At 48.1% G+C, this 23,747-nt stretch overlaps 1 protein-coding gene across 1 annotated transcript in view; it reads right to left on the reverse strand.

Moving 5' to 3' along the window:
• Nucleotides 1-1,260: 1,260 nt before the first annotated feature.
• LOC144156181 (nose resistant to fluoxetine protein 6-like) overlaps nucleotides 1,261-23,747 on the reverse strand; it is a 72,467-nt gene continuing 49,980 nt past the window's right edge. The window contains exons 12-15 of the mRNA XM_077688044.1: nucleotides 12,596-12,716; nucleotides 10,848-11,037; nucleotides 5,044-5,186; nucleotides 1,261-4,504 (exon numbers count right to left, since the gene is read on the reverse strand). Coding sequence (XP_077544170.1) covers nucleotides 4,202-4,504; nucleotides 5,044-5,186; nucleotides 10,848-11,037; nucleotides 12,596-12,716 — 757 coding nt within the window. The 3' untranslated portion in view covers nucleotides 1,261-4,201. The remainder of the gene's footprint in view (nucleotides 4,505-5,043; nucleotides 5,187-10,847; nucleotides 11,038-12,595; nucleotides 12,717-23,747) is intronic.

The raw sequence follows: 23,747 nt of genomic DNA on the forward strand, positions 1-23,747 counted from the left end.
AGCGCGGTCTGTGGCGTACGTTGTTGCGCATAACCGCACGGGGCGCTTGCTTGAATTTCAGAGGGACGCTACCATGGAGGCGTTTCCTGCGTTTGTATCTAATCAGGTTCGCTTAAAAAATGAAAATTTTCGACCCGCATTGAGGTGAGAACTCCTGGATCAAGCATAATAATAAAAGACACGGGATCTTAATAACCGGCAATTGGATAACGCCATTCCTGCCAGAGCATCTACAGCTTCTGCTTTTATAGGTTTCTTTTGTGGAATTAACCTTCAGTAGATAGCCCACTCTCGTCCGATGTACCACTTCGTCTCGTCCAGTGTTTCGTCTGCAGCATTTTCTCCACGATGAGCTGTTACAAGCTTGTCCACGCGCTACTCTGGGGTGCAGTTTTACTGGAGGAGCTCCCTGCTTTACGAACTCCGATGTACCCGATATTCTTATCGAACTAGTTGATATACTTTATTAATATAAGGGGCTTAAGCACTTGCGGGGCGGATCCCGACATTTTTGTAAGTGTTTTTACTTTTTACAGCAGCGCCCATTTACTATACTGTGCAACGACGAAGCCTGTTTTTAGCATGATGGGGAACTTTTTTGCTTTCGCATTCAATGTCTGGTTGCTGGTAAAGCTTGCATTCCCGCAAGCTTGGGCTTGCTGTGGGAAAGCATCAATAGGGAAACAGGGGTAGACCATAGCACTTTCCGTGGCGGCTGGTTGAGGTTCAGTAGGAATGTCAGGTACAGGATTAGCTTGTGATGCAGCATGCGCCGTGATACTATAGGCGATGAACAGATACCGCCGACGACTACGTGGACAGTGTGCCTCGCCGACAGCAGTCTCAACCTTCGCTGCATCAAGGGCTGTCAGTTGTTTTGTTGGCCTGATACCAGCGGACGGGGCCTTGTTTCGAAGGGTAAAGCACCACCACGTACAAGGAGTCAGGCATTGCACGACGTTCATACACAAGGTTCTCAAGGTACATACACCATATCAATTATGTACATTTTATTGCCATTTTTCTTCGTTATGTACACAATGTAAACAATGACACAATGCACTATATATATATATATATATATATATATATATATATATATATATATATATATATATATATATATATATATATATATATATATATATATATATATATATATATATATATATATATATATATATATATATATATATATATATATATATATATATATATATATATATATATAGCACAAGATGCAATAATTATTTTGCGCGCAAATATATCGTGTTACATGTACCTTGTTTATGCCTTTTCTTTATTATGACAATGTGTTCTCCAAAAACAGGGGAGAAAAGGGGAAAAAAGGGGGAAGGCATATTGGTAATAGATATAACCCAAGAATCTCACACGTTGTATGAAGTTGCGAGAAACTTCTCCTCCTTGCAACTCCATGTATACGAAACGACATTCGATCGGACGTTTCTGACATTTATTAGCGAGTTGCTTGCGCTAATAGTATCGACGAACTTTCCGTATAAGCTGTGCTGGAATGTAGTACACGTGACCGGCGAACACTCCTGTACATTAGCTCCATTTCAATCCGTATCCCTTGCTGCCCCCCTCCTTTTTTTTCATCGATTTTTTGTTTGCACTGGTATTTATAATATTCTGCCTGCATCACCGACGACCTTGTCTCCAGAGAACCTTGTATTTGCCGGAAAGGTGTGTTACGCTGTGAGGTATTACGCCAGGCGCAAATAGAATAAAAACGACCCATTTGAACTCAGTCAACCGCTTATGTTTTGCCTGATGCGGTTTGAAAAGCGAGTGCGGATATTATTTTTTTTTACACGAACTTCGACTTCGTAAAGCCTTGGTCAAACGCATCACTTAAATGCACTTAAATGCACGAGACGCAGAACTGCAGTACGTAGGGGAAACTTGGTGAATGATTGCGCGCTGCTGAAAAAATCATCCACCCTCCGACGACGATGATTGAACGCGAAGTTTTCGCGTGAGCAATTCCTTGGTTGTCGTGTCTGGGTTTTACTTTGACTCGCAGATGGCTTGGACTTTGGCTCGTTGTGCTTTGACTTCGACTCGCACGCAGTGGGGTCTTTTGATCGCTGCAGCTTTGACTTTGACCCTTGCCCATTCTATTTCGCCCGAAGGAAGCTTGGTGTTCAACCGTCGTCGTCGTTAGACAGAGGGATGCATGATTTTACTGTTTAATTTTGCACGTCCATGCACCCCTTTCCCAATCCGAACTGCTTTCAAGCGTGTCGGAATAGCGAAACGGCATAGACGGCGGCTTCATAAGAAGTGGGATGCAGCTTCGATTTCGACGACGAGAAGAGTTTTTTTTTCTCCTTTCATATCACCCACGATAATCATCATCGTCAGAGAAAGTTGTCTTTCCTGCAGTGCGTTTTCTACGCTACATACGCCATCGGTGAGACATGGAAAGCTTCGCTTTAAAAAGTAACAGCTATGTGGCGGTAACAGGCTCGCACGGTGTCGTGTTAATTGCCATTTAATATTCGTGCAGCTCAGGTCATCGGCTTACAAGCACTGCCGGCTCTACTGCTCCAACCGGTACTTATTACATTGATGTTATAATCAATATAATTAACATTTGCAATCATCATCATAATCATCATCATCATAAACCTACTCAGGTCCACTGCAGGGCGAAGGCCTCTCCCATTGACCTCCAACCGCTCCTATCCTGCGCTGCTCGATTCCACACTTTACCCCCGAACTTCTTTATTTAATCCCTCCACCGGAATAACGGCCCCTTCCTCGAGACCAATCTCGTGGTATTCACTCTGTTACCCTAACTGTCCACCGGTTGTCGGTTCGCCTCACTACATGACCAGCCCAAGTCCGTTTCTTCTTCTTTATTTGCGGCAGACGTTAGTGGATTTCTCATAAATAGGCCAGCGCCTCAGCTTATTCTTTCAGAAACGCGCGTATAAAAAGTGAAAACGACAAGTGCTGGCTAAATATCACTGCAGGCGTGTGCGGCAACGTCGTCTACGGAAAACATCTCTCGCTTTCTCTCTTTCTCGTCTGGCTCTCTGGGCACAACCCACGCAGGTATGGAGTGCTGCCTGCTCCGGAAGTTGCCATCATCCCGGATACCTGAGAGGCTACACTAGAAAGGTTCAACCAGGTTATGAAGGGTCTTAGGGACCCAAACAGCACTCCCTCACCAGAGAAGGATCTGGCCACCGTGGTGTAGTACATGACAGCCACCACCCACGACTGGCCAACTCAACATTTGCAATAGTGTAATAATAGTAACATAATACCTATTATTTAAAACTCCCCTCCCAAGAGGGCTTTTCTCTGCTGACCAATACTTCCCATGTCATTCTTTGGCGCCACCAGTAGATTTTTGTGGTTAAATAAAACGCAGGAACTAGCTGGCCACCTCGCACTGCACATGCGCCCTCAGTACAAATTGTGCTGCGGCTTTTAAGCCAACTGGGATTGGTATATAATAAAAAACGTGCCGCTCAGAGATGTAGGACGCTGCGTGCATATTGTATGTAACTGCGCACAAGATGACGCGACAGCTACTTCTGCAAACTTAAAAGCGTGTTGAGGAATCTCTACTCATTCCCTCTATTCAGTGCATCCTCCCGCGTTATTCTCTTCCGGTATACACGTAACCGCTTTTATCGCAATATTGGCTTGCGCTCCTAGGTAAAAAATCAAATGCCGCGCTCTTCACGCGCTCCACAGGACTCGGAAGAAAGGGAAGGCTTTATATAGAGCTTTTAGTATTCCACCGAACACAGTACGGTGGGGCCCCTGTAGGCAAACATGCTGGAATGGTGTGGCGGCAGCAAAAATCCTGTAAGCTCGCTACTTGCAGCTTGCATGTGAGTGAAAAAAGTACTCGCTCGTCCAGTGACATCAGACACATTAATGCTTCTCGATACGTACTCGTACGCATTACTGTAGCCACTCTATAATGAAGACGGGAGGCAAACAACGACAAAAGAAATAGAGTTCACCCTGTGAGTGCACGCTAGCAACGTTGACCCTGTGAATGACGCGAGATGCAGCCACACTACACTTCTTTTTTGAGCGGTAATCTCAATCCGTGTACATGCTTTCTAGCATACCAGCATCTTCGCTTTGTTTTTTTTTTAACAAAAACTAAAGCAAGAACCACGAGGGCGTCCATGGCCTAATGCAGCCTCTCTCAGAGGTGACTCGATTCGGGCAGTTTGGCACAGCCCAGCGTTAGCACGGAGTTTTCGCCGTTGAGGGCTCCCGCTGTTGGCGGCGAGCCGGGAGCCGGGGCCCGCGGCGGGCCACCGTTTTTCCAGCCGTCGGTCTTGCATTGCTGGTCGATCGTGGGCAGAGGGGTGGGCAATCGCGCGGGAGCCGTCTTGGCCGGAGACAGCAGAAGCCTCTCGAGTGCCGCGAAGGGAGCTTCGACCGTCACGTAAGCCACGTACGCCAGAAGGATGGACGTCACCAGGATTCCGAAGTACAGCGTGCACTGCATGCCATAAAACGGTCGGTGCCCACGTGTTAGTTGCGTGCGCACGCACACACGTGTCTAAGCTACGCGCAAGGAAAGCAAGTTCTTGCTCTTTTACGGAATGCTCGTGCAAACAGTCTGCCCGTTCCGCAAGAGCCGGTGAGCACCGCGGAAAAGTTGCCAGTAAGAATCGCTGGCTGTCTATAGCCGGCGTACTTAGTCTTCGGTTATGGAAGAATGCATTAGAGCTTCCGGTAAACTCTTAAGTTCGAGCCGATTACTGGCGGCGCGTATTTCCCAATTGTTCTTGCAACTTTGGTGGTTAGACTCCCGGAAATTTACAGACTTCCTTCATAAAACGACAGGTACATTGACAAAACAAAAATTAATCGGAGCAGGCAAACTAATTCCAAAAGGCACAGACAAGCACCCGTCGTCATTACTCGGGTTTCTTCGGCCAAGTTTTTCATTGCCTTGGTAAGGCAAGGAACAACTGCGCGCCCAAACCAGGCATGCCCTCGTCGTTCGAAAGGCTGCCTGCGCCCGACGCTGCTCACCATGTAGTAGTGGTCCAGCTGGAAGGACTCCCTCACGGACGCCACGTGCACGTAAATGGGCACCGGGTGCAGCAGGAACACCAGGTAGCTGAGCCGGCTCAACGGAGTCACCACCGACGACGACAGCAGCTCGCCCACCAGCCCTGCGGAGCCCGGCGCAGCGCTAATGATGCACGCCTCCAGCGCTTGCCGCGGGTGTCAGTCGACCTTATGAAAGGGCTCGGGGAGCAAGGGGGCGTCAGTCTTGCCACTGGACCTCGGCGACTAAACTGAGGAAAAATAAACATACCGCAGCTCCTGGGGATCGAATTTTTAATGCCTAACACAGAAGCGTGTATATTTTGGAGCCTCATTTACTTACTCATTTAGCCGTAGTTGGGTCAATTAACTGGACAGAGTCAAACGTGTCGGTGTACTCTAAGGATTGTTCAAATACTAGGATTTTCGCATCAAACCAAGTATGAATATTAAAAAGGTGGCTAGCTTCACACAGCGAATCGGATACAGAATATTTTTGGCTATACTGGCGTGTTTTTGGAAGCACGTAATGCCTTTAACACGCGAAAGGGCCCTCAGACCGCATACACGCGATAAAAAAAAATAAAAATGGGGAGGGGCCGTTACATGCCGATGATCCTACTTACATCGGGGTCATGAGGTGCGCTGTAGTGGATCGAGGACTATGGATTAGTTGAGAGCACCTGGGAATCTTGAATGTGTGCAGAAATCTCGAAATACCGGCGGCGTTTTCGCGTTACGCCTCCGAAAGGAAAACGCCCGCCGCAGTTGAGAATCGAACCTTACAGATCGTTCTCAGTAGCGCTACTTTTTAGGGCTATCGCTGCTTATGGAACAGGAATAAAGGGAATCTAGAACACGTATTTCCGTTTCCGCTTTCTCTATAGAGTGTGGCAGAGCCACGATTTGTTCCCCAACGCTGAATTGTGACGCGAACCGTTCCGGTGGCTCAGTGGCTAAGGCGTTGTGCTGCTGAGCACGCGGACGCTGCTTCAATTCCCGGCCGCGGCGGCCACTTTTCTGATGGAGGCGAAAAGCAAAAAAATGCCCGTGTGTACGAGATTTCGGCGCACTTTAAAGATCCCCAGGTGGACAAAATTAATCCGGAGCCCTCCACTACGGCCCGCCTGATCCCCTGCGTTACGTCGGCGCGTTAAACGCTACGACCATCAATTATGGGGCGAAGGCATCTTTAGCAGTCGTTGCAAGCACCAATATTTATCGTACGCCTGAATACTCAAACGGTATACTCATAGATATCGAAAATGTTAGCCTCTCATGACATAAGTACACATTACAGTCCCGGTCTGTTAAATAAAATTATTCCTCTATCCTGCGAGAACAAGACAGAGGCTGGTTTGAAAATGAAATTGCCAAACTTTATGACACGGACAACCTGAATAAGGTTCTTAAGGCAATCTGGGTGAAGCCATCATCAGGACTTCGGAACTGGAGCGTCAGAACAGGAACAATACCGCAACATCAGTAGCCGCAGCAATAGCAACAACCACAGGAAAAAGACCTCCCGAGGCCTAAGCGGCCATTTTTTGAATGCCATTGTAAAGCCGGCAATCTAGAAACATTTTTAGGTCATCATTACAGTATAATCTGTTGGCCGCCTCATGAATTTGAGCGGCAAGTTGCTAGTTCAAAAGTAACCCAAATCATAGTACTGTAAGGAGTCATGCACCGGTGGTGTATGAGATGCCATATCAGGAGTTGTGTGCAATAATGATGGAACTACATAGTCGTCGTCAAAAGCGCCTCCCGAAAAGTGTCAATGCTTTTTCGTTTAATGTCATTCCAGTAAGTCGTCTGCTCCTTTGCCGCAAGAACTGAAAATGCAATTCAAACCATGTAAGCGTAATCATCATACCTAAAGTAGATAGTGAAAATATTCGCAGTTGATTATAATGAAAACCTTTGCGCCAGGGGTAAAATTCCGAGTTATGTCATTGCCAAAAGGTCCATTCCAAGTCGTGACGGGGTTCCGGTTGCGCGCAATTTGTGTGGCTATGCGGGAAACCCAAAGCTCCGCCTTACTTGTTTATTTTTCTATTTATTTATATTGCTCGTTTCGAACAGGTAAGCGTGAACTACTGGTTCAGTCCACCCGCCGCCGTGACTGAGTGACTAAGGCGTTGTGCTGCTGAGCACAAAGACGCGGGTTCAATTTCCGGCCGCGGCGGCCGCTTTTCTGATGGAGGCGAAAAGCAAAAGAAAAAACGCTCGTGTGTACGAGATGTCGGCGCACGTTAAAGATCCCCAGGTGAACAAAATTAATCCGGAGTCATCCACTACGGCGCGCCTCATCCCCTGCGTTGCGTCGGTGCGTTAAAACCTTACAATCAATCAAACCAATTACTGGTTCAGTCTAGTTTCATGTGCCTTCCGTTCTCCCAACGTTTCGTTCGCCTCGCTAATTACATTAACAATTATTCATGCCCGCTTTAGTCTGGGGAAGTTCCCATTGCCCGCTAAACGGATGTAGAAGAAGGCTGTGATCATGCCATGTAAACGAACTCCTTTGAGTCAGGTGGGAGTAAAGTTCGGCGTGGTATTAGTAAACTTTCTTAGTGATTGTATATGCGCAAGTGTGGCTGCAAATATGACTTTCTGGGTTAAATATTGACAGGCGTTTCCCCAGTAGCCTGACGTGAAATGCAGCATCAACTGTAGACATTTTTCTTGTGTGGTGAACTTTCAATATTTCCCACTTTGCAGGCGAGTTGGAGAGATGGGTGTTAAATACATGCAGCGAAGTTCTCGGTGGTGACCCAAGGGCCCACAGCTGCTTAAGGATGCGCTACGCAAGCTTGGGCCACCATAGTGCCACGATCCATCGGCGCAACAGGAGCGTTCTCCACTCGCCCCACTGGCGCAGCCGCTTCGCGAGACAAGCCAGGAAAGGGCGATTACGCGTCAAGGCACCCGCTAGGTCATTTTCCCAAGAACGTAGAATTAAATAACCAATTATTGCGACAAACCTAGCAAAAACGAGCACTACCACCCGCTTAAGACATGTGGCCTGCACTGCGAAATGGCGCAATATGCGCGTGACATTTCGCATTATGTGACGTCGGAGCGGAGACCACGTTTTTTTTTTGTTAAACGAAATCGTAAACCCGACCTTGATACTGGTCGCGCTTGCTCCCTTCGGCACAAATACTTGTCATACATGTGCAGTGCGGTAAAATACCTAGGCGTGTAATAGTTTTTTTTATTTTTGCAGAACACAAAGGGGCACTCTGGGTCGCACTACGTGTGACGCATTATTAGACTTTCGCTGGACGCAGCTGCCACCATGAAAGTGATGCGAAAACGTCCTGTGTAATTACGACGCTTTGAAAACTTTGTACATGATCTAGACGAGGATATTACAGGGGCCCTATACGACAATGCTGGTGTTACACTTCCTCCCTTTCCTTCGGGCTTGGAAGCACTCGGAAGCGAAAGCTGTAGCTATTGCGAACACGGGCTCACAGTAGCAGGTACCTTTATAGCCTCCGGTTTCCTTTTGCTGCGGTTTTCTTTAACCGCGCTAAGGAACGCTTTTATTGCTGAAACGGAATGGAAGGGGGTCAATAGCGATTTCATACCCAGCTTTCTCGCTCAAAATTACAACCTCTCGGGAACCTAGAAAAACCACTTTACGAAAATGATATTTGGCATAAAGCTCGAAGTCAACGTGAAGATTAAAACGCTAAAAGAACATTTCAGGTTTCTGAATATTGTTTTTGTGTAATTCGCTGTCAAATCTAACTCCCCATGCATTTCTATGGGATAGTTCCCATGGCTCAGGAACCCAGTCGCGCAACGTGCGCGGCTTGAAACTGTGCACAAAGCAAGTATTCACCCCAAATATTAGCTGTGCAAAAGAATTTTTCATTTGGCTAAAAAATTGCAGAGTAATCGCCGTTGAAAGGACTGCCATGAGCGGGAAAGCTGCACATGTTCTTGTGTCGCTGACGTCACGCAAACAAAATAAAAATATCTGGACATTAAAAAACTCGAGAAGGAAAAAGAAATCTTTGAAGCGAGTTTCTAGGTTGTCTGATGTCCGAAAGTATATAGTTCGCTAGATTATATCTGGACCAGGGGACCTATTCTCGACTTCACAAATTCCCGGGGAATTGGGCAATTTGCCGGAAGTCTTTTCTGATTGGCTTTCAATTTCGGTCACGTGATTCCGTTTTACAAAGCGGTTGTGTGTGGTTTCGTCATTTTGACATTTTATGACGTTTACTGTCAACAGTTCTATAGTTTGCCTTTTTTCTCTTTACTGAAAGCGTATAATTCTTGGCCGGCAATGAAAAACTAGACTAAGTGCAGCGGACATGAAAACGTAGGCCTGTCTTTGCTATTCAACAACAATACTGCTTGTAATACACTCCCTCTCTGTGATTGGCTGAGAAGGCGTGACGTAATTTAAACAGTTTGCGGGAACGAACACGTCACACATTGGCAATGTCCGCCTGCGTAAAAATGACGTAATGTTACGTAACAGCTTGAACATGGCGGCTGCTTTTGCCGCGGTATAGGGCAAAAAATTTCGTCCACCTTCGGCGCCGCGAAATGTCCGGGAATTTGCAGCAGGTGCAGTTTCGCACGACGCGCAGTTTAAAGCATGTTTTCTACCGAAACAAATAATAGTTTCGACTGCTTCAGCGATCCCGCAGCATACACCTGACGTGCAGTATTTTGCTTTTATGTTTGGCAATAAAATAAAAATCATTTGTTTTGTGTAACCGCAACATAAGAGGGCAGTACAAGCCTCTCAATGACAAAGAGAACCTAATGAATGGCATTTGTCCCTACTTCTCCTAGTAAGCTGCTGCGTCACATGATCGAACTCAAGAGAAAAATAACAAAGAAAAGGGAGTCTTTTGTTTATACAGTGCTGATTGAAGTCGAACTTGCGAATGAATGAATCGGCGACATCGGTGCGCTCCGCGGTATATATATCAGGCGTAGGGCTTTGCTGCTCTTATGTGTCATACGATGGTAGCGGCCGTCTTTTTCTGTGATCACGCCCTAAACTTGTGGCATAGCAGCAGACGATGGCGTAGCGGCGGTGGCGGCCGGGAAGGTGATAATGCAACAAAGCTTGCATTGAAGCAGACAGCCCAACTATGTTACTAAAAGTGATTGAAAGAAATAAATAGATACGGTAAAAAAATGTGTGATGTTCTTTAGCTCGACATCTGCGTTTCGCTCCCTTTGGGATCAAAGTTACTCGTTAGCCTTGTGGTGTTGACACCAACTTTGACCAGCAGAATAGTGTTTCGCTTGCTAGCCTCAGCTACCGTCTTAGTTTTTGTAGTACATGCCAAGTGTTTTTATATCTTTTATGCGCAATATTTGATATCTTGGTTGTGATATTTACGTGTGAAGCGTCAAATTACACTAAATGTCGTCAGAGCTATACGCGCAGCACGTCACTGATTGCTTACGTTGTGCCATCGCCTCCTGTATGTAAAAATACAGGAGGCGATGGTTGTGCTTACGTAAAAAAACATGGCGAATCGCCTGGGAATTTGTGCAGTCGAGAATAGGGCCCCAGCTAACCTAAAGAAAGCAGCGCTTATTGGCCGTGATTAAAATGTTTTTCAGATGTTGAAAAAAAAAGTTATTCGGGGGGCCCTTTTAGAAAGAATGAGATAAGGACAGATCAGGTTAGATGTGATAGCTTTCATGCACGTAGTGTCGATTGTGCAGGTGGTTTAATGTTAACGAATATGAAGAGATTGCACAGTTATTTCCGGCGCGGGCAACCGACTGCGTACCTGCTTGCCTAGTGGCACAGAGCAGTGTGATCCAAGCGACGCCCATGGTCCACAGTGTTCGGTGGCAGCCTGCGTAGGCCGCCAACAGCAGCGGGTGGAAGGATGGGTCCCCGCGCCGGAACGGGTACGCCCCGAACACGGCCACGCCACACAGCGCGCTGGCCGTCAACCAGCCGGCCGCAAGGGTCACCTGCATCCGTATGCGTCGCGTGGTTTCGGAGCTATAGAACTACGTTTTCTTTTGCTCGGGCTCGCATTTACGCGATACAAGAAAACAGGAAGAATGAAACAAAGTATTTTTTTTTTTTTCAAGTTAGAGACAGGAAAGCTGCCTGTATAGTATATGTTCAGTCCTGGAGTTCCCATTTCAAATTTCATTCTTAAAGACCCAGAGCTACGCGTGGACTGTAAGGCGCGCCGTAACAGGTAGAATTGGGTTAATTAAAACAGCCGGCACCCTCTCTAACTGGCACGTAGCGTTGTGCTCACCGGCATTTTGGTTCTTCCTGCTTTTGAACCAGCGTGATAGAGCTTGGAGCAGTTGACGCTTGTGAAAACATCGGTAGAAGACGACAGCTGCATCTATTAATGCCCCACGGATGGCTTCCTTATTAGGTGCGGAGTACCTTAGGACCGCACAATGTCCATCCGCGTCCGTGCGCATAACGTTTACAATCACGAAGACTATAGTAACCAATGCAGCTGAACGAACAATCCGGACCGACATTCGATGAGACCTTTCAAGTTGCGATTAGCCCCGGATACGTCCGGTGCTGTTTCATTCTGTTCTGTTTTTTTTTAAGCGCTTGAAATCACAGCAAGACAATAACTGCTGTTTTGATATACAAAGTGCGGCGAGGAACACTTTAATAAAATTCGAATGGCTATGGACATGGCTCCATCTAACAACGCTCTGCGCGGCCACTTGTTACCAGAGACTACTTCCACTTGGGAGTGTTTCGCGCTTCGACGCGTTCCAGAACGATTGAATGAAGCGGCTAGTTGAGAGAATCTTCTTTCTAGTAAAGTATTGCACTTTGAAATAAATATATTTTCGGATGCTTCCAGGGGGCGATGGGGTTCCACGTCCTTTTATACTGTGCTCGTATTTCGGGATTGTACGCCAGAGCCCACCCGTACTTATGTTCTCGGTTGCTGTCGGCCAGAGAGGTAAACTGAGAGCACGAATACACCCGTGTCCGACGAAGCGACCTTTCACGCAGAAATATCTCATTCCTGTTTTCGACACTGTAAAACCGCGGATATTTGAATACTTGCTTTCACAAGAGCAGAGTTTCTGCAGCGATACGGGGCACAGATCTCCTTTACTCATCGCTTCATGATGTTTTCAGGGTAAATTATTCCGTCCGTCAGATGCTACCCAAACGCTCCTACTAGAATCCTTAGAAAAGTACTCCAACCACAAAAGGCGTACGACCTCGGTTGAGCACCTAAGGTTTTCTCTAACCCCTGCACAAGTACAGCTGAATTGTTTAGAGACAAAGGATAATCCGACGGGGCGGCACAGTGGTTGATATATTCGTCCGCTTAGCACGGCTAGAAGCATGGATTTGTGGAGGACACTGGACCTTGTGGCGTGTTCCGAAAGCCCCTTTACCTGAATCTCAAAACGCACTCTTCTGCCTTGGGCCTCCCTCGTGTCCGCAACGGGGCTACAAATTTAACTGACGTCATCTTTGTTCAATCTCTGCTGGCAGCTGGCAGCTAAGTCACGGACCAAACCTTACCTTTCCAAAGCGAGGTACTTTGGCCGTGGGCAGGATGTAACCCAAGCAGAGGCCGAGGGCGAAGGGACCGAAGTGCGTAAACGGCTGGTAGTAGACCATGTTCAGCACTTGCTTCGCCTTGCTGAACATGCGAAATGGCAATATAAAAAGACTGAGCACATTGTACATGGCAATACTGTCAGAAAAAGGGGATTTTTCAAAAGAGCAAGTTCAGTTTGTCTTCCTGCAGCAGTGGTACAAAGGTAACCGCCACGCAGTACGCTGCCTGTGAAATCGAAATCAGCATTTAAAGAGAATGGAAAAAAAAATAACATACTGGTTAACCCCTAAATGGATGAAACTTTGCTTAATTTCTATAGTGGAGGTTTTGTGTTTTTCGCACTCTTTTTATATTTTGGGATCTGACCTACATGGCGTATCCGGAGGGGAAAGAGGGAGACAACTACATACTCCCGAATATAAATTGTTTGGGACGCCCTATAAGGGAGGTTTATGGTTCAAGGGGTCCAATTTCCTTCCATTCCTTTCAAATTATGAGAACTCTCTAGAGCCCGAAACAGTGGCCTGGTTAATTTATAGCGCACCAGTATACTTCCTGACGAAAAAAAATTTCTTGGCTTCATTCGTACTTTTGCGACGAATTGACTGCAGGAAAGAATTAACGCGGGCGAGTTGGTGCATTTTGCTTAGACGGAAAAACAGCGAGGAAGGCGGGACTAAGGAAGACGAGACACCACGGTGGTGTGTGGTGTCTCGTGGTGCGTGGTGTCTCGTCTTTCTTGGTGATGTTTTTTGGGCTGTTTTTCCGTCTAAGCGAGGGGAATGCGGAAAAAAGTCACAGAAACTCGCGCGAGGCTTCTTTTTATGTGGAATATTTCAACCGAGAACGATATAGCGTGTGTTCTTCTAAGCCCGTTTGCCTGATACCGCCCTGTCATTTATTGGGTTCTGTTCACTAATAATCTAGGATACAGCTTAAGTTTTTATATGTTTTACAAACGGGTTCCAAAAAGTGGCTATTAAAAAGTCGTCTCAAAGCTTTCTCCTTCCTTGCACTTCTCCTTGCACTTAAAAAGAACTGTGAATGCAACACTTCCCAAGAAGAGAGCAGTTATTCAGCTTTACGCAGCATATACAATCTTAATGCATCGTCTCCTTTTGTTGTATCGGACCTCTCTTTACTTGGTATAGCAAATATTTCTAGTGCTGCATATATCAGAAATAAGATATCCTAGTATGGACAATATGTTCCGTGCGACACAATTCAAACCCAAACGGCGACAGCACTGAAAATGTTTCGGCGTTGTGGCGAAGCCGACATTCTTAAAGTGTGGAAATTTAAACAACCATTTGCCGTACGGCCGCTATGAGAAGGGAAAGGAGCCGTGCATACAAGTGGAGAAAATAGTCGTAACTGGAGCCACAAAATAAGCTGCGATTAATGGCGCTGGCCTGACCATGGTCGTAAATTTCGTTCTAATGAATTTGCTTTCAAGCATATTGTATTAGGGTTTGCCGCCCGATATAATCCATAGGCAAAAAAAAGGAAGTTCGTTGAGCTTACTGCGTTGAAAACCGTTTTGTTCGCAATATGAAAAAAAAAAAAAACTAGCAATGGCTTAACTCGGCTATGCCAGGATATACGCAGCGTGAGCTAAGTTATTCTTAGCTTTCCTGGTTGTCTAAGATTAGCTTGATTATCATGCTTACTGCTGCTTCAATGGCCCACACACGGTATATACGCATTATGTGACACATGTATGTTTATCAAGCGGCCTGGCGCAGCGTCACCAATCGCCCCACAGCTAAGCTGGTTCCACAGGCACACGCCGGTGCTGCTGCGACGCACGAGCTATCGGTTGCACACCCAGCCACCCCTCGCATGATCATCAAGTGGACCGGGCAGCCACGTAAGTAACGGAGGTCGGCGAAGACGCTGGTCGCCTGGGGTGTGTGAGAGACGCCGGGCAGCGAACAACGTTCTGTGCTCCGTGCGACGTCACTGCTCCTCGCTCAAGCGCAGCACGGCTCTCCGAGAGCCAGGCGAAACTGCTCAACCTCGGCCAGTGTAGCTTACGCTACAAAAAAAAAATTCAATGCCAATTTTGTTCCACTGGACAACCGCCGCGGAGTTTCTTCGGCAAGTGCGCGTCATATTTACCTGTATGCGGTCAGGTGGTTATGTAACCACAGTCCGTCGAAAACGTTGCTGTTCGAGCCCAAATGACGATCGAGAAGGTCTCCTTGGAACCTTGCGTACGCGCCTCTGAACTCTTCTAAATTGGCGTGATCGCTCCGAAGGCGTTTTGCAGAAGGAGAAGAAAGTAACTATTTCCACAAGGACCCCCTAGTCCGGAACTCCCGCAATAGTCGACAGGACCATATCTGCAAGTTCAATCAGGGTCTTTTGTTGTTCCGCGCTAGAGCCGGCCAGCCTCTTTTCCCGTGAAGTGGGGGTAGGATTGGGTATGGAGGAAAGTTTGAGTTTCTGTGTGCAAGTGTGTGGTCTTCGGTGGTTCGGTGTATTTTTACTGGCTTTCAGTAGCAGGTATCTGGTTTCAGCTGGTTCTTGATGTCCTGGTGGCGTCCTACGTTCCCTTGAATGTGGAAGGGCATGCTCAGGTGCCCGGTTGTTTAGCGCTCGGGTGAGTGCGTGTGCGCTCTCATTTCCTGGCATGCCTTCGTGTCCAGGTACCCAGATCACCTAGTAGCCCTTCTGACTTGCAGCGAAGACCTTGTTGAGTATGTTTGCGGTATTTCTGTGTATTCGGTTGGAGAGAAGTTGTCGGCATGCGGCCTGTGAGTCGGTGTAGACGTACACTGTACCGGTGTCTGGCGCAGAATGGCATCAATGCTCTATAGCACGCGCGATGGCCTTTGTCTCCATATCAGCAGTTCCGTTGCAGTCAAGTTCTGTGCCTGCTGAGATGAGGGTATGGCTTCGGTCTACGACAACGGTGACACCCGTCTTACCTCCGAGGCTGGCGTCCGTGTTGTAGAGTTCGGATTGTGGCTCTGTCTTGTTGATGTGCTTCAGGATGGCCTTAAAGCGAAGGATTCGTCTTTCTTTCTTCCTTTGCGGTTGCATATTACGGGATAGAGGAGCAGTGCAGATTGCTAAGCTCCAGTTGTTTGTGCGTACGCGTGCTTCAATCATATTGACTGGTGTCGCATCCAAGATTGTACAGGATGCTTATGCCCTGTGTCATGCTTCGCAATCGTTGCAGCTGATTGATTTTGTGCGCGGGAAGCAGTTCCTCAAAAGAATCTGTCGTGCCGGTGTCTTCCAGTGCCTTTGTTGAGGTGTATGTGGGCACGCAGAGGGTGATTTTATGGGCCTTTCTTGAAAGCCCCTCTATGCTTTTGTGCTAAGATTTGTTGAAATTTTGGTATGATAAAAGAGTTTTGCACGTTTGCTCACTCACGATATGCATCGTCGGTCCTCGTTCATCGCTTACGTGCCGTCTCGCGGGCGCGCTCGTCAGACGCCGCATTAGCATCGGCACGCCGTGGACGATTACACTCGCGTCGCTCTTATCGGGCCGCATTTGTATGCATTTTCTTTTATGAGTTGGTTTCACTGTGCAACACCTATGGTAAGGAAGCCAGCTTACAAAAACCAGCCTTACGCTGACCTCGTTAAATTCGGCTTCACTTAAAGGAGCCATGAAGACAAAATACATGTTGGGTTTATTAGAAAGAACTAGGATTCAGTATCTCACTCAGCTCCATTACAGCCACAAAAGATGTTTTTTAACGAAGAAAAAGCAAGAAGTATTTAAAAACTTTCAAATTTTGCGCCACAGTGACGTTTTATGAGCAAGAATGACGTCATACGGGCCAACAATAAAACATATTTTTCAGTGCGTTAACTGCACGTTAGCATTCAAGTAATGCGGTAAAATGGAACTAGAGGCCCCATTACAGACGTCCAGTCACGTGTCGTCGCGACAGGTCAGTTAGGCGGCCACCAAGCGCACAAACAAGGTTCCGTGACGTCATAAAAAAGTTGCCGGAAATTGGCTAGGGGGTCGCGACTGCTCCACACATTTTCTTTAATATCTCCGTTATTTGTTCGAATATTGCGATGATATTGGTATCATTGTTATCGGGACTAAGGCGTATTTTTAATAAACCCAACTTGTATTTTGTCTTCATGGCTCCTTTAAAGCACATGTGCATTGCTAGGAAGGCATCTTATCATGGGCAACTTAAGGAGGCCCTAGGACCTAATCGGTGTAAGCTTGGTCTTTGTAAGCTGACCAGGCTTGCACCGATTGCGTTAAAGTCCGTTGCAATTCTAAACCCAAATGAATTGCTGGAAAGATTTTTTTTTCTAAGGGTAGTATCGGTCATTTCATATCCATATGTGAATTCCCTACGACTTTATCGGTGCAAGCTTGGTCTTTGTAAATTGACTAAGCCTGCACCGTTCGTCTTAAAGTTGGATTTTCGTCTAAACACGAATACATTGCCGGGAAGACATTTTTTTTTTTGGGGGGGGGGGCAATATAAACCGTCTTATATCAATTTACGAAGGCCCTAGGACATTTTCGGTGTAACCTTGGTTTTGAAAGCTGGCTTTCCCACATCGCGTTTTCCCGCGCCGACGCTATAAAATCCCGCATCGTAGCTATTTGCGGTGAGATGTTTGAGTGGCGCCCCCTGGCTCTGACGTCGGCTTAGGCATACAGTTTCATACTGATATATACTAGAGGGAAATCTTAAGCCACTGTCTAGGGGAGCCGCGCTTCAGCGAGCGTTCCGTCATGTACCTGGCAGGTACGTTCCACTTGTCCTTGGCATGGCTTATGAACAGGCTGAAACATTGGCTATGGCTGCAAAAATGCAACAATATCACCGTATTTGGTTCAGAAAATTTGTTTTGTTATTATAAAATAGAACTCCAAATGTCACTAGTTTTTTAGAAGCTTAATGTACGATGAACAAAAAAAAAATGTTACTTTTTTTTGTTGATTTTGGCTTCGAGACAAAAAAGAAGCCGTATGGCTAGCTAAGCCAAGCAGGCGAGGAACGTCGCTAGCAGCAATGGCGCCGCACACGGCGTCCCGCGACTGTAGCGACAGATTTCCCTCTAGTATATATTAGTATGAAACTATATGGGCTTAGGGACTCGCGCCGCTGTCGTCTGCTACACTCCGCTTGTGAGGAGCAGCAGTGACTGTGCTAGAAATCGCCCGCCTTGATGCTTTAGTGCATGAAAAAGCGTATTTCTCGTAATTCATTAATTTTTGCCAGCTTCTGACACATCTGAATAATTTCAAGCTGTATCCCCCACAAGTTTGCAACACACGAGGAGCGAGAGAACAACTTTCTTCAGAGCATCGGCCAGAAGACCGTGTGTAACTCGTCCTTTCTAGCTTATTCGCGAGGTTCAGCCCTCAGAGCTCCTCAATAAGTATTCAAAATGTGTAGGCTTCCCTACAGTATTTTTAGGTGCTCTTATGAAGACTCAACAAGTACCAAGCAGCGGGCCCCACATGCGCATCGCACAGTAGGAAATAAAGCGGCTGTCTTCTATTTTTTTGTTGTTGTTGTTGACTTGTATCAGCTGAATGTTTTTTTTTTTTTTTTCCTGTACCCAACGCATTAATTTTTCTCCACCGCCACAAACGCCTTAGTAGGTTTGGGGATGTTTGAGAGGCTCACAAAGATCGTGTAGATATTTTCTTCGGGCTGTATGGCACACATTCACTTCTTCACAAATTGGCTTCCGTTATGGCTGCATGCAAGAAGGTGCATATCCGCAGCGTGCTTTGTTTATTCACATGCAAATACAATGAGAACGTTCGTGCTACGCCACCGCGATAGCGCCCCAGACAACGTTGTCCAGGGTACTCGAAGGTGGCTTTTGTGTTCCGTATTTCTATTGTAACCATCGTTATCATAACGAACTGACTATCAACCCGAACAATTATGGCATGATTACGGTGTTGAAGGCTTGATATACTCGTTAACGAACGCAATAAATAGTATACGCGCCAGTTTCCGGTACAAAAAAAATCGAAACCGGTGAATTAGTACAAGCAGCTTTTTATTGTTTTCCAACCCTTCCAGGCGTAAAGAACAAATGCTGGTCTACTCGGTTCTATGAATTGAAGAAAATTACTGTAACTCTCTTGTCGTAGACTGAGGACCCGCCCCACTAATCAGCTCAATTTTACTGTTCAATAAACTTTTCTCCTCCTCCGCCTTCTCCTCCTCCTCTAGAGTGCAGTTTTCCTATAACGCATATCTGAATATTGCTAAGATATGGCTTTGGGCAATGCACCGAAATATCCCTCCAGGTCTAAACAAACATAGTGTTACTGTATCTTTACCGTAAACGTGACTCGTTTTGTTCAATAAACCTCCATACTGGTTAGAAGCCTGGTATAAAACCAGCACACGCCTATACCCGCAGTGCGTTATTTGAACTCAACCTACAGTTTTTGAAGTATAGTGAATGTCTGCATGCAAGGGAAGGAACAGCGCACATTCTAACAAAGGACGACAGAGTAACACACCACAAGCGCTAACTATCAACTGATGGCTTTATTGCAAGCTGCGGAAAATAAATAGCACAGTTACAGGGGGAAAAATGCAACAAGTGCGCACAAACAGATAAGAGAAGGATGCCCAGCCTGTCAAACTATTATTGCGTCGCTGAATTTATCACCACATCCACTTTTCTCTGGCCTCCAAGAATGCGATTTCCTTTGGCGTGATAGCTACGAGGGCACACTAACACATTTATCACGAGCTCTTTCAATCATTGCAGCTTCAACAAGTTCCCTCGTGGTCTGGTTTCTGCTCTTAAAGATAACTGTTGTGTTATCGAACACGGGGATTCGACCAGCACAAAGCAGGCAGTCACGCACGTGCTGCCACACGTGGCCTCGTGAAGCCCGACGGACATTGTAGTCATGTTCTTTCAGCCGTTCATTCAAGCATCGGCCTGTCTGGCCTATATATTCCTTGCCACTCCTTGGTAAGTTGGCCGACACGTCGTAGAATTTGGTACGGTCCGAAGTACCGTCGCAAAAGCTTTTCACTTAGTCCGAACCAAAATACGATCCATGGGAGTCCAAACCCAAACACGATCCCCTGGGTGGTACTCGGCGTCTAAGGCGCCGGAGGTTGTAACGCCCGGCATCCACCAGCTGCTTGTCCGTTGTACGAACTCGAGCAAGCTGGCGGGCCTCCTCCGCACGCTGAAGGTATCCTTGGACGTCGGGGTTAAGTTCGTCGTCTTCTACATGCGGAAGCATGGTGTCAAGCATCGTAGTCGGACGCCTTCCGTAGACAAGCTCGAACGGCGTCATCTGCGTGGTTTCGTGGGTAGCCGTGTTGTACGCAAAGGTGACGTACGGGAGCACTTCGTCCCAAGTCTTATGTTCAACGTCGACGTCATATCCGCGATTGTCTTGTTCAGACGTTCTGTTAGTCCGTTCGTTTGGGGGTGATACGCCGCTGTTCTTTGGTGATCCGTGTTGCTGTAACGCAATATTCCTTGCATCAGCTCCGCAGTAAAGGCCGCTCCGCGGTCTGTGATTAGGACTTCCGGGGCTCCATGTCGCAGCACAACTTGGCTTATGAAGAACTTAGCGACTTCTTGTGCAGTCCCCCTCGGAAGAGCGGTGGTCTCTGCGTAGCGTGTCATGTAGTCTGTCGCTACGACAATCCAATTGTTCTCGGATCGGAATGTAGGGAACGCGCCCAGAAGGTCCATTCCAATCTGTTGAAAGGGCTTAGATGGGACGGCGATCGGCTGCAGAAGTCCGGCGGGCCTCGTCGCTGGCGTTTTTCGTCGCTGGCAGTCACGGCAGCTCCGGACGTAGTGGGTGACGTCGGATGCAAGGCGGGACCAGTACTACTTCATCTTGATTTTCCCAATCGTGCGACCTGTGCCGTGATGTCCGTAAGACGGGTCGTCGTGGCACGCTTCCAAAATTTCGTCACGAAGGATGACAAGAAGATAATTCGCTCTCGTTGCTGGGTTAAAATTCTTCTTCACGAGGACGGAGCTTTTCAGGCTGAATGCAGATAAGTTGCGTTTGAAGGCCCTGGGCACGGCGACGTTGCATCCCTGGAGGTAGCCGATCATGACGCGTAGATCGGGGTCGGCACGCTGCTGGGCGGCCAGGTCGCTCTCAGTCACGACTCCGAAGAACGCGCTGTCTTCATCGGAGTCTTGTGGTGGTGGGTCGACGGGGGCGCGGGACAGGCAGTCGGCGTCGGAGTGTTTCCTCCCGGATTTATACACTACTCTAACGTCGAATTCTTGGAGGCGCAAGCTCCACCTTCAAAGATGGCCAGAAGGGTCCTTCAAATTTGCGAGCCAACACAGCGCATGGTGGTCTGTCAACACCTTGAACGGTCTTCCACACACGTATTGGCGAAATTTCGAAATGGCCCATATAATCACGAGGCACTCTTTCACCGAGGCTGAGTAGTTTCTTTCTTTCTTGGATAGACCACGGCTGGCATAGGCGATTATTTTTTCACACCCGCTTTGCTTTTGTATGAGGACGGCACCCAAGCCTATACACTGGCGTCCGTGAGCATTTCGGTTTCGGCGTTTTCGTCGAAATGCGCGAGCATGGGCAGGCTTTGCAGGCATTGTTGCAGCTCGCAGAATGCTTTTTCTCTGGCTTTTTCCCAGATTAAAGGGGTGCTATCTTTCCTCAAGCGCGTGAGTGGCTCTGCAATGCGGGCGAAAATTGGGACGAAGCGCCGGTAGTATGCGCATAGTCTGAGAAATCTCCGCACGCCCCTCTTATCTTTCGGTCTTGGGAAGTTCGCTATGGCGGAAGTTTTCGCCGGGTCAGGCCTGACTCCCGCGGCGTTGACGACATGGCCCAAAAACTTGAGTTCCTCGTATGCGAAGCGGCACTTTTCAGGCTTCAGCGTTAACCCCGACGTGCGGATGGCCTCGAATACAGACTGCAACCTTGCACGGTGTTCGTCGAAAGTCCGGGAGAATACCACAACATCGTCGAGGTATACCAGACAGGTGTGCCACTTCAGGCCAGCTAGCACCGTGTCCATGACTCGTTGAAACGTTGCTGGCGCCGTGCACAACCCAGACGGCATCACCTTGAACTCGTATAGGCCGTCCGGGGTTATAAATGCAGTATTCTCTCGGTCTCTCTCGCCCACTTCAATTTGCCAATGGCCGGTTTCAGATCCATCGATGAGATGTACTTCGCGTGGCAGAGGTTGTCGAGGGTGTCGTCGATTCGGGGGAGGGGGTACACGTCCTTTTTGGTAATTTTGTTCAGTCGCCGGCAGTCCACGCAAAACCTTAATGTGCCGTCTTTTTTCTTCACCAGTACGACTGGCACAGCCCAGGGACTATTCGATGGCTGTATAAAGTCGTCACTGAGCATGTCATCGATTTGAGTCCGGATGGCTTCTCGCTCGTGTGAGGAGACGCGGTGCGGTGACTGTCTGTAGGTCGGGCTCCATCTTCGGTTATTATTCGGTGCTTCGCTAGAGGTGTCTGGCGTAGTTTTGAGTTAGACGAAAAACACTCTCTATAGCGACGCAGCAAATCCAACAATTTCTTCCGTTCTTCTTGCGGTAACGCCGGATTCACGTTAAAGGGATTCGGAAGCTTGAAGGTACCTTCGGATGCGCGTTCAAAGTCGGCAACCGCGATCACGTCACTTGCTTCTTGCGTTTCTTCGAGGAACGCAATTGCAGCGCCCCTGTTTAAATGCTGGTATTCCTCGCTGAAATTAGTGAGCAAAACTTGGGATTGGCGTTGCCTAAAGCGGCGCAATGCCTCTTGCGACGGAGACACCGCCGTCGGGGAGCAACCTTTGGTCACTCTCTACGAGAGCGTCGACGTCAGGAACAGCATTTTCACAGTAGATGGTGATCATTAAGCTTGCGCGGGGTGGCAGGGTGACATGATCATCGGCGATCCTTAAAGCAGCACGGTGTTCGGGGTTCGGGGTTCGGTTCCGGCGTCATGGAGTGATCGGAGGAAAAAATTATGGACTTGGTCTGTAGATCAATAATTGCACCGTTGTCCGTCAAAAAGTCAATTTCAAGAATTACGTCGCGGGAGCAGCTAGGCAAAATGACGAACGCCTCAGGGTACGTTGTGCGGGCTATTGTGACGCGCGATGTGCACGTTCCACTTGGCGTTACGAGGTGGCCTCCTGCTGTGCGTATGTGCGGATCGTCCCATCTGGTCATAACTTTCTTCAGCTTAGACGCAAATGGCCCGCTCATGACTGAGTAGTCGGCTCCCGTGTCTATGAGCGCGACTACTTCGAAGCCGTCTTCGCACAGCTGAACGTCGGACGCTGCCTTCTTCGAGTTCCGGGTGCGTCGTGGCGTCGTATCTCGGCTTCTGCGTGTTGACGGTCGGGCACTGTGCGTCGCGGTCGTCATCTTCTCAGCGGCAGGTTCGGTCAGGTCAGGTACGCGTCGCGCCGTGTGGTTCTCGTCGTGTTCAGGAGTCACGTCCGGGTTACATCGGGTCGTCGGGCTGAGGGCACGTCGGGAATCATCGTCTTCCGCGAGTCGTTGCGTCGTTGGAGGGTTTTCATTTTTCCGCGGTCGTGCAACTTTACCTCCAGAAGTTGCTCCTTTTAGTTTCCCCCGCGTGGGATGGGGGACCTTCCACGTGCGAAATCAGCATTGCTACGGCGGTTGGGCGACATGTATGGGTAGGGCGACGGCGAACGGTTGAAACGGGCTGGTCCACGGCTGGTGTTGTACAGGTATTCTTCGATCTCCGATGGGCGCTGGCCGGGTCAGGGGCGGGGTGCGTCGACGGAGAACCCTCGCAAACCGAGCCTCGTGTAGGGGCAGTGACGGTAGATGTAGTCGGCTTCTCCGCAGTGGTAGCACAGCGGACGATGATCGGGGGTTCGCCAGGCGTCCGTCTTCCTGGGGTTCTGGTTTTGGGCTGCAAGGGGTCGTGCGGGCGATAGTGGACGGCGGTACGGCGGGGCTTCTTGGATCGTGGCGGGGTCGACGAACAGCCGCGGAGTAGGTCATGGCTTGTGGTTCGCGGAGTGCTTCCGACGGCGTAGAAGTTCCCAGTGCGTTTTGGACTTCTCGGATTACATCGGTCATGGAAACCACTTGAGGCTGCGGCGTCGTTGAAAAAAGCTTCCGAAGCTCCTCCCTG

The sequence above is a fragment of the Haemaphysalis longicornis genome, unplaced genomic scaffold, assembly GCF_048455015.1.
Source record: "Haemaphysalis longicornis isolate Haplotype H1 unplaced genomic scaffold, Haemaphysalis longicornis Haplotype H1 scaffold_1, whole genome shotgun sequence".
In the NCBI taxonomy this organism is placed as follows: domain Eukaryota; kingdom Metazoa; phylum Arthropoda; class Arachnida; order Ixodida; family Ixodidae; genus Haemaphysalis; species Haemaphysalis longicornis.